The sequence below is a fragment of the Opisthocomus hoazin genome, chromosome 11 (genome assembly GCF_030867145.1).
Source record: "Opisthocomus hoazin isolate bOpiHoa1 chromosome 11, bOpiHoa1.hap1, whole genome shotgun sequence".
In the NCBI taxonomy this organism is placed as follows: Eukaryota; Metazoa; Chordata; class Aves; order Opisthocomiformes; family Opisthocomidae; genus Opisthocomus; species Opisthocomus hoazin.
In genome coordinates this window covers 5,043,461-5,054,222 of record NC_134424.1, presented here as the reverse complement: position 1 = coordinate 5,054,222, position 10,762 = coordinate 5,043,461, and the positions used below count along the sequence as shown (strand labels likewise).

The following is a 10,762-nucleotide window of genomic DNA, read 5'->3' as shown; positions in this document are numbered from 1 at the left end:
TCTGATAAACTCTGCTAGGAGTTTGGTTTGGCAGGTCTAAGGCAGTCAGCAGATATAATTGTCCACTCACTTACCATGATACAAACCAGGATTATTACCTTCAGCGGAGCCGCCGGGGATTTATGCCAGTGGGAGATGAGAAGCAGGGCTGGTGTTTCCTGCTACGGTTCATCGCTCTGAGCACCATGAGAATGTGCTGTAGTAAAAATGAATGGAGCAAGAGACAGGACACATACGCGTTGGGGCTGCTTGTTTTCCTTCTTGGTTTTCCCTTTGAGTGTAAGCTGGAGTCCATGACATTAAGCTGATTTTATATTGATAGACATGGACAGAAAAGCAACCCTCAGGGTCGCAGTACGTTCCTCCTCTGCAGGCTCAGACTGTGTGGGTGCATGGGGTGTTTGGGGAGCCCCCCTATTAAGCGACAGTGGCAGGATCAGGTTTGGGGTTTGTTTTGAAGCCCAGGTTACGGGGGTTTCTGCAGTGCTCACAGACCGCCGCATTAGCATGGGAACGAGCTGGTCTTTCACCAGCACAATCCAGCCCTTTGGCTTAGAGGTGAGCCCCTCTAAGGCTTCAGCTCTAATGCAGGCACAGAGCACACTAATGCAAGCCGGGTATAAATTTACTGTTTGGTGACACCTCAGACTTTCTTATTTTCTTTTTCTTCCCCTCCCTCCCCCCACAGAACCTGAGTCTGTTGCTACTTGCACAGCTGCTGTATCGCCAGTGCAAAGGGTGAAGCGAAAGGGATAGGCACTGGAGCAGGAGCCCCAGGCTTGGGCTGCTCGGAGTTGGGAGGAAGCAATCCTGTCTCTCAAGACACCTATTTTTCTAATGTATGCAGGATCCCCAAGGATCTGGCCAAACAGCAGATCCCATTGTTCCTTTCTGCCTTCTCAGGGAGGCTGTGGAGCCCAGTGGAAAGTACCTGGTAAACTCACTGGGACATTTCTCATCTTCTCTAATACAGGTGTTTGCTTTCATACAAGTGTGCTAACTTCTCTCAAACCCCTCATCGTCAGCAGCAGCAAAGCACTGATTGTTGAAAGATGAATGACTTCACTTTCCCAGTTCCAGCATATGTTTGCATGTCTGAGAGCAAGAAACGTGTGAAACTCACACAAACTATCGGAATTCCAGCTCCAGGGACTGACAAGTAAATATGAAGTTGCACAGTATTTCATAGAAGCCCCACAAAGTTTATGTTTGCTGGGCTAAAGTTGATCCTTTGAGGCACGTGCCAAGAAAAACCTCTCGCATTAGCTACACCAAGATTCCTCCGTCGTCGAAGACTGCAGCTTGGTTGAGGAGTTTATGCCTTGTAAACTGCTGAGTTTCCCGAAAAGCAGCCAGAGGCACATCATCTTTCACTAAGCTACCCGTAAGGAGCTCTGCTAGCTTGGCTGAATCAAGTATGTGATAGCAGATTACACTGAATAAAAATGGAAAGCCACAATGACAAAATAATATTATAATATTAAAATAAATCAAATCATATACTGCCATTATTCTGATACAGAATTTTTACACAGCAAATATGATACATATACAAGAAGTCAGGCAGCCCATTACAATAAACTTCAGGGTTCCTTTTTTAATATAAACTACATCTTAATACATAGTTTGAGATGATCAGGTAGTTTTACACCAACTCAAGTAACAACAACTTCTTCTCATCTTAGAATACTAAAATAACAAACTCCTTTAATGCTCTGAATATTGAAATGCTTTGGTTCCACCTGCCACTTTTTAAAAGTGTAAAAACTACATCTATTGGTTAAGCTTTTACCCTAGAGATGTGTCTAACTTACAAATACAGTTATATTAATAAAGATACGAAATGTAATGTAAATACATTACTTTGGCAATCATCATATGCTTCACGCTACGCAATTATTCAACTCTCAGTTCAATTCAGGCATTCCAAAGTGTAAAAGCGTGGCCAAAATTTTCCAAAATTGACAATAATCTTGGATGTTTTTATTCTGGGGTTAAGCTGGAACCGTGAAGACCATCAGACGGTTCAGAAATCGTTAAGCTCCTGCCCTCAGCAAGCAGCGTTGCCTTAGCAAATCTCATGTGGCTCACCCCAGAATGAAAGCATCCGCCACCACGAGTCCCTCCTGAGAACCTTGGCCACTGCAGCACAGTATCTCCTCTTCAGTTTTGATGTTGGTGAGGCAGGAAAGTATGGTGAAGGGTTTCCCCTGGCAAGTACCTTGTTCGTCACAACAACAAGAAAAAGAACACAGCGAGCGGCTCTTTTAGCGCGGAATAGCTCCTGCTAGAAGAAGACATCTTCTTTTCTGAAGTCTGGTAAACATTTGAATTTGCTGGGAGAAGTCCGTACGCAGGCCAGGCCGGGGAGACACGGGCAGGTGTGGTGCATCCGCCGCCCGGAGAAGGGAACCTGGGGACAAAGAGCACCGGCGTCAGGGACGGGGATCCTGGGGAATCACAGAATCACAGAATGGTAGGGGTTGGAAGGGACCTCTGTGGATCATCTAGCTGAAGCAGGGTCACCTACAGCAGGCTGCACAGGACCATGTCCAGGCGGGTCTTGAATATCTCCAGAGAAGGAGACTCCACAGCCTCCCTGGGCAGCCTGTTCCTGGATTCGGATGAGCGGCGGGGATGCGGGGAGCGCTGCCCACCTCCCTCCACCGCCGGAGATCCCCAGGAGCTGCAGCACAAGGGCCGACGAGCAGCCGACGGAGCCAACCCCATTGCATTTCCCAGTCCACCCACAGTTAAGAGCGAAACGTAATGGTCCGTGTTGCTGCGTAAATCTCCATCAGTGACACATGTTCTCCGTTTACTCCCATTTCATGAAGGCATCTGTTGTGAAACTACGCTGGCCTGCAGCATCACGTTTTGCGGTGTTCGCTGTGCGGGGTTTTCTGCTCGCCCCGATTCCTGCGTGGCCACCAGGCGCAGAGCAGCCCGTCAGCCACGTGGCAGGACCCGGGGACCGCAGGGTCCCACGGTGGTGCAGGCTGGAAGGGATCTCTGTGTGTCACCTCACCCGACCTCCCTTTGCGCAGCATCCCCTTGCCACGGGACAGAGGTTTCTCATTCCATCCCGCCCTCCTCCAGCCACGCTGTGCTGCAGGGAGCACACATACGGACTGCATTAAACAAATTTCATTGCGCCACGAAGCGCACATGCACTGACGCTCGTTAACAGCTCGATCACAAGCTCCATCTTTGGCAGGAGCCGTGCCTCCGCCAGCGCACGAGCCGAGCGGGACAGCCCGGTGGGACGGCGTGGCCCGGAGCCACGGTGCCGCCTGCCAGCAGCGCGCACTCAGCATCCGACGGGATGCAGCGAGGGAAGCACAGAGGTACAAAGCCACCGGCGCCAGCCAAGCAGACAGCCCTGATTCCCTCATTTCCACATTTCTGGGCGTTTTAAGCCTGCGATTTTAATATTCCAAGATTGCTTTGTGTCAGCATGCAGTTTTTCTCTTTAAAAAAGTCAAAGGCAGAATGTCCCACACGTTCCCCCGTGCGTCACGCCAAGGACCTGCCCGACTCCAGCGACACCCCGCCGGGCGTGGGGGGGGAGTGGGGGGCTCCCATCGCCTGCGGTGCCCTGGACCAGTGCCAGCCCCCTGCCTGGCACCGTCTGAAGAGCAGCCCCAGAGCGAGGGATGCTGTGGGCTTCCCCACGGCATCCACCACCGCCCTGTGAGCGGAGAGGCCACCACCCGTGGGCACTGGGGACTCCCCATGGGAATCACACCTTTTGGGTGCCCACGCACAGCACTGCAGAGAAGCCTAAAAGCTGAGCTCCTCGGGCTGGTAAGGCTGACTCAGAGGTACCTCTCAGCCCTCCGACAGCTCGAATGATTTATTCAAAATGTTACACTCGCTGCAAGGAAAAGTTCCTTTCAGCGGGACTCCCACGCTGACGACGTGGCTTAATAACACACCCAGTTGGGGACAGGCAGCGGGTGACAGCTCTGTGGGACGGGCGCTTCGCCGGGGCGTGCAGCTTCTGCCCGCGCGGGCAGAGCCCACGCGCCCGGAGACGGGGCTGGCGATGCTGGCTGAGCCGGGGAGCGCTTTGCCACAGGGCAATGGGAGTTTGGAGGTGAGAAGGGAAGAAGGGAGCTCCTGGGAGAGCCATGGGGGTTGTGTGCAAGGTGCACAGCGGCAGCGAAGCCACCCTGGCGCTGCCAGCTCTGACTGCTCACCTGCCGAACCTCACCCGCCTGGCCGGCTCAGTGCCAGCTGAGATTGTTCGCGGCATGAAGCCAATGCCACCCAGTTGCTGAGAAGGAGACCAGAAGGTGGACACCCAACCAACAGCCATCTCCCCAGGCCCCTCAGGAGGTCCCCGAGGCGATGGCGAGGCCACGGTTGGTGCCTGCTTTGTACCCGACCTGCAGCTAGACGCAAGGGTTTTGGTTCTGAGGGCAACTGGTCTCCCACCTTCCCCCTGCCCAAATATTTAGGGGAGTAGAACTGTTGAGCAAGCTCCTCATCCTTGAAAACACCTAATTTCACATACTACAGTAAATCAGTTTGCTTTGTACTTCTCATGACAAGCAGTGTGGTGAGGAATCTAAATCTAAAATTAGCTTCGTAAAGCTCATAAACACCAGTGACTGTGACCGTAAGTCTGGGGTGGACAGGCATCTTTTCTGATTGTAATTATGTGGGCAATTAGCTTAACATATATCAGGCAGGAAAAATTATTGCCTGATAGCAATACACTTATCAAAAAAACCCTAGAAGACAATTTCTCTTATCATGATAACTGTTAAGATAAGAGCCTTTACATGAAAAACTTGCTACATTGCATGGAAATAAAGAGAATTTTGTCCCCAGTATCACAGCAGAAGGTTTAAAAATGTAACTGTAATAGAACAGAGCCTTGAGATTCCTAAATCTGAGGAAATAAACTGTAGGTACAGAGCTGAGAAGCCGGGCATCAGATAAGACGTGAGAGAGGCAGCTCACTAGCTGCATGTTTACGTGCTAAGTTTATTGCCTTGATACTTTTCGCATGTGACAACTCTTGGACCGTACTCTTCCCTGAGGATGGCTCTGAAGACCACCACGTTCTCAAGCTCCTTGGTAACATCCCAGTCAGTCTTTTGTATTATCTATAAATAAACAGCCTTCTTCATAGTATGTATAATATTCATAATTACATACCCTTAAGTAAATGTATTTGTTACTATCATATCAATGATATAGTGTATCATATAATAATGTACTGATATGTGACTAGTGTTATGTATATGTGTGTGTCTGTATGTATACATACATATGTGTTTAAAATTAACAGGTAGACTAGAAGTGACAAGAGCCCGTGGCGAGTTTTCTCAAGTGCAAGTGCGTGCCAGCACCTTCTCAACGGCTTTCGAAGGCATCAGTGGCTCTCAGCCTCTGGAGCGCGAGGGGACATTGCTGTCTGGTGGCAGGGACCATGCTGCAGTGAGGCACCAGGTGTCCCAGCACTGGCTGGGGACCTTTTTGTGCTGGTGACGGGATCTCGTCCAGTTTCACTGAGGTCGGTGGCATTTGCTATGCTCCTGCTCACACACGTAGGCATTGGCAGGGCTAGGCCTGGGAACAGTACAGGCTTGGGGTGGACCTGCTGGAGAGCAGCTCTGCGGAGAGGGATCTGGGTGTTCTGGTGGATGACAAGTTGACCATGAGCCAGCAGTGTGCGCTGGCTGCCAAGAAAGCCAATGGGATCCTGGGGTGCACTCAGAGGAGTGTGGCCAGCAGGTCGAGGGAGGTTCTCCTTCACCTCTGCTCTGCCCCAGTGAGGCCCCATCTGCAGTGCTGCGTCCAGTTCTGGGCTCCCCAGTTCAAGAAAGATGAGGAGCTACTGGACAGAGTCCAGCGCAGGGCTACGAGGATGATGAGGGGACTGGAGCATCTCTCCTACGAGGAGAGGCTGAGGGAGCTGGGCTTGTTCAGTCTGAAGAAGAGAAGGCTGCGAGGGGACCTTAGAAATGCCTCTAAATATCTGCAGGGTGGGTGTCAGGAGGACGGGGCCAGACTCTTTTCAGTGGTGCCCAGCGACAGGACAAGGGGCAACGGGCACAAACTGAAGCAGAGGAAGCTCCAGCTGAACATGACGAAGAACTTCTTCCCTCTGAGGGTGACGGAGCCCTGGCCCAGGCTGCCCAGGGAGGCTGTGGAGTCTCCTTCTCTGGAGATATTCCAGACACGCCTGGACAAGGTCCTGTGCAGCCTGCTCTGGGTGACCCTGCTTGGGCAGGGGGTTGGACTGGGTGACCCACAGCGGTCCCTTCCAACCCCGACCATTCTGTGATTCTGTGATAACTGCTGTGGCTCTTTTGGATAATGTAATGAAGCAAAACAACAAACTAACAATAAAGCAAACTGAAAAGCATGTATTACCTTCATCTTCAGATTCCCTTCAGCATAATTCTGACAGTTATGTATTTCCTTACGTAGGCACCTCGGCGCTATTTCCATACAGATGCAAATCCCTGGGTATTGTAACGCACGGGATGCTTCCCCGCCTTTTCACCACATCTAGTTTTTATGCAATGTGACGTACAGCGCAGTATAGTCCTGTTTCTTTCTGCCCTGCCAGCTCCGGTCCCACAGCCCCCCCGGTGACGTACTCACTCGGTGACTCAAGGGATGGCACTCCTCTCCCAAATTTCCCATCGGCGTGCACATTCGCAGGCTGCGGATCCAGAGGCTGACCGCGCAGCACATCCCTCCTCCGCACTGCTGGTCTCGGTCGCAGGCCTGGAGTGCGATACAGCATGAGGCAAACAACATTAATATGAAATATATCCCGGAAATAGGATAGATCAGGTGCTCAAGAGCTGCCTCTGACACCCCACGAGTTATCATGGCTCATTAAGGCTGATTTAAGATTTAAGGCTGATTCGCAATACTGGTATCTCCCAGGGATCCGAACATACGGGCTCCTGGCATGTTTCAGAGCTGAGCCCGGGGCGTTTAAAGCCACGACCACATACGGAGCTGCTCAGGGCCGAGTCCAGGACCGTCAGTGATTTACAGTCCCAGCTTCTGAGCGCTGATGGACCGTGGCACATCCCGCTCGGCTTTCCCAGATTGGAGCCTGAGTGAGCAGGTGCAAGGACCAAGTTCACCAAACAGTCAGGAATACTGTCCTATGGAAAAGCTAAGATAGGAAATTAAATTTTAAGGTTTTAAATTTAAAGGTTTTTAAGTAACTATTCCTTCTAGTTTCTTATGCTAATATCTTACAGTTGAGTGCCTTTGCAAATATAAGACTGCATGGCAATTTTATTAGAGAAGTCCAAGTGGACGTAGCTGAAATAGAAATTTAAATAGAGATTATGTGGTTGTTACCTAGAATTACATGTAATTAAGAGACGTCTTAAATGCGTAATAGAAAATGCTGTGCTGAAGTGTCCACACCCAAGAAATTGCCACTGCGGTAGCATTTCCCCTGCAAGGGGGAAAAATATTCAGCCACTTACCCAATACATTTTTTGGCTTACATAAGCACAAACCAAAATACAAACTGTTGGATATGTTTTAAAAGCCAGAAACCATGAAGAGCAGTTGACATGTTAGGGTTTGGAAACAGGTTACTGCACATCTTTTGCCTATTTTTTAACCAAAAGCTTATCAGACTTTCTACTATATGAATTTAATGCAAAAACCACTCTCCTTTCTCTGATGAGAAATTCCCTTAGTTTAAGGTTATGATTACACCTCGGAGGTAAGCTTAGTTAACTCACTTCTCTTTCAACGTCTGACAGCAGGGGTGATAGACCAAAGGCATTGGTCAGCAGTACATAAACAGGCAGCTTGTAAAAATGTACATAAAGATGATAACAGCTCTGGGGAAGACTCCATATCGGAATAAACATTTGCTTGAGGGGAGAAAGCTTACAGATCTTACCTTGGGATTTACATGATAAATGCCATTAAACGGTACTCTGCTGGGTAAACATTACACTGGTTCCACCAGCAGAAGCCAGATCAAAATACATATCTATAGATCAGCCAGTAATTTAGGCAAAAGCTGTTGCGTTAGGGTCAAGCCATTAAATAGTGTGTGTAACCCCAACGTCTAGTACTGCTACTAAACACATTTTTAACGAGCAGACAGCTCTGTACTACGGGTGAGCCCAAGCACACAGAGTATTTACTTCTCAGACTAATACGGACATAAAACTACCACTACAGCCTGCCAGGTACATAAGGTTTACTTTCTAACCTCTCTCTTAAAAATAAAAACATTAAAAAAAATAGCCCTCTGATAGTCTAATTTCGCCTTAGTCACAAAAAACCCTGCAGGTCCAGTGATTTTGGCTGCCCCCTGCTCGGCTGGAGTCATAGGCTCTGCTGTTCCTCCCTGGGCAGCTCCTGACCCCCTCCTTAGCTCAGCTGTGTCCCAAACCCCATCCATCTCCGTGGGGCTGGTCCTGGAGTGAAGCACCACTCCGCTGCGGAACAGGTCTGAGTACGTCCCCGCCATCGAGGGTATCGAAAACACCGCGCGGAACAATTTCTTTTTAAAACTCACACACACACATATACATCTGGCAGAATATTTAAGGCTCCCCTTCCAAAAATGTAGGACAAGTTTTGAAAATATTCCACCCAAACGCTCTGCCCACACCTCATCTCCAGTGTGTAATTCATGCTGCTACTCCTAATCTTCACAGGACACAACAAGCACGTTCCTCTCCAGCACCCCATTTAAACACAGTTTTGTGGAAAATTCAGCTCGAGGAGAAAGTCCCAGCTGAAACGCTGGCTCCAAAGCCAACTGAAGTCAGCACATGAACCACCACCGAAGTGAGGAAGGTTTAAATCAGGTCCTTAAACTCAAAGGAAAACCACCTTTCAGGCTCAGAGGATGGGGACGGGAACACCTACGTCAGCTCTCGTCGGAGATTCGCCCATTCATCAGAACCAAAAATGCATCAAAGTGGTTTAAGCAGAAATGCCCTGCAATAGTTAATAAAGTAACATTTTCTGGTTCTAATCTATTTTTACTTTTTGAATCCGCTTTGTCCTTGATCTATTATTCAGCGCTTCACAATTACTTTTTTTAATGGATTAATTATGCTTTAAAGGTGTAGCCATAACTCTAATAACAGACTTCTATAAACTGGTCCTCCATTGCTGGAAATATATCTACTTAAAAGGAACTTGAAATTCTCAAATATTAAAAAATTCCTTCACATTCTCTGCTCTGAAACCTAATCAGTCCTGGGAACTGATCTGGCATCCAGAGAAATGCCTACGAGCCGTTTCATGGACTTCAGTGAAGTCTGGACAAGGAGCCTGGACGGCCACGGAGTGATTCGCTGCTGCGAGTAGAACTTCTGATGGTTACAAAAGACATGTAAGCGCTCGGAGGAATGCAAGCGCTGGGTTATTAATCCAAAGCAAACACTAAAAAAAAAAAAAATCATTTTACTTAAGAGTGATGCAACACTTTGGGTTAAATAACGTCTTCGGAAAAAAAAGTATTTTCACAACCAAAGTAAATCTCCAGCCTAAAAACAACAACAACTACAGAGGACTCATTTGCAATGGGTGGCTATTGAGGAAAAAAAGCAGCACAGTCATACTTTAAAAAAAGCAGCGTTTTTGTGCTGATGGCAACACCGGTGCCTGCGCTGCGAGCGGTTGGGCTGGGGGAGACGGGGGACATCAGTGTGCCCAAGCGGGGGCTGCGGTGCCCCGAGCCGGGCCCCCCCTGGGTAGGGTTGGGGGCAGCGGGGCTGGGGGTACCCCCCCGGGGACCCCCCTGCGCCAAGCCCAGGTGTCCCTCACTCCAGAGACCCCCAAGTGCTGGCATCACCCGCCATGGAGAGACGCCCCATAGCCTGGTGTCCCTCACCCCGGAGGGACCCCCAAGCTCTGGTATCACTCAGTCCAGAGAGACCCCCTGCTCCGGGCACCCCTTACCCCGGAGGGACCTCCACGTCCTGGTGTCACTTCTCCCAGGCAGACTCCCAAGCCCTGGAATCTCAGATCGCCTGGCAGAAACCTCCCTTCCCCGTCCTGGTTGCCCCTTACCCAGAGAGACCCCCTGCTCCGGGCACCCCTCACCCCCGAGGGACCCTCAAGTTCTGGCATCACTCAGTCCAGAGAGGGACCCCCAAGCTCTGGTCTCAGTCCAGAGAGACCCCCTGCTCCGGGTACCCCTCACCCTGGAGGGACCCCCAAGCTCTGGTATCACTCAGTCCAGAGAGACGCCCTGCTCCGGGCACCCCTCACCCCGGAGGGACCCCTCTGTGCTGGCATCACTTATCCGGGACGGACCCCCGAGTGCCGGCAGCGCCCACCCCAGAGAGCCCCGCAGCTCCGAGCACCCCTCCCGGCAGAGACCGCTCCCCCGGACCCTGCCATCCCGCACCGCCGCCGCCGCCGCCCCCCGCCTCCCTCCCGCCCGCTCCCGCCGGTGCGGTGCGGCGCTCACCCCGGTGATGACGGCCCCGCGCCCCGCGCCCAGCAGCACCGCCAGCACCGCCAACACCAGCACCGGCAGCAGCGGTGCGGGAGCGGGCGGAGCGCGGCGGGGGCTGCGCATGGTGCGGTCCCGCGGCCCGGCGCTCCCCCGCGCGGCGCAGCGGAGCCGGGCGCGGCGCCCGCCCCGGCCGTTATAAAGCCGGGGGGGGGGGGGGGGGGGGGGGGGGGGGGGGGGGGGCTGCCGTTGGCGGCGGCGTGAGTCACCCCCCCCCGCACCCCCCCCCCGCGCCCTGGTGGCGCCGCGGCCCCGGGACGCCGCGCGCTCCCCACG

At 51.5% G+C, this 10,762-nt stretch overlaps 1 protein-coding gene across 1 annotated transcript; it reads right to left on the bottom strand.

Annotated features, from left to right (window-relative positions):
• Window positions 1–1,563: 1,563 nt before the first annotated feature.
• Window positions 1,564–10,552, bottom strand: PROK2 (prokineticin 2). The gene is made up of 3 exons (XM_075432758.1): window positions 10,442–10,552; window positions 6,625–6,750; window positions 1,564–2,413 (listed from the first exon to the last, which is right to left on the bottom strand). The coding sequence occupies exons 1-3, from the start codon at window positions 10,550–10,552 to the stop codon at window positions 2,288–2,290; spliced, it is 363 nt and encodes a 120-aa protein (XP_075288873.1). The 3' UTR covers window positions 1,564–2,287.
• Window positions 10,553–10,762: the final 210 nt, after the last annotated feature.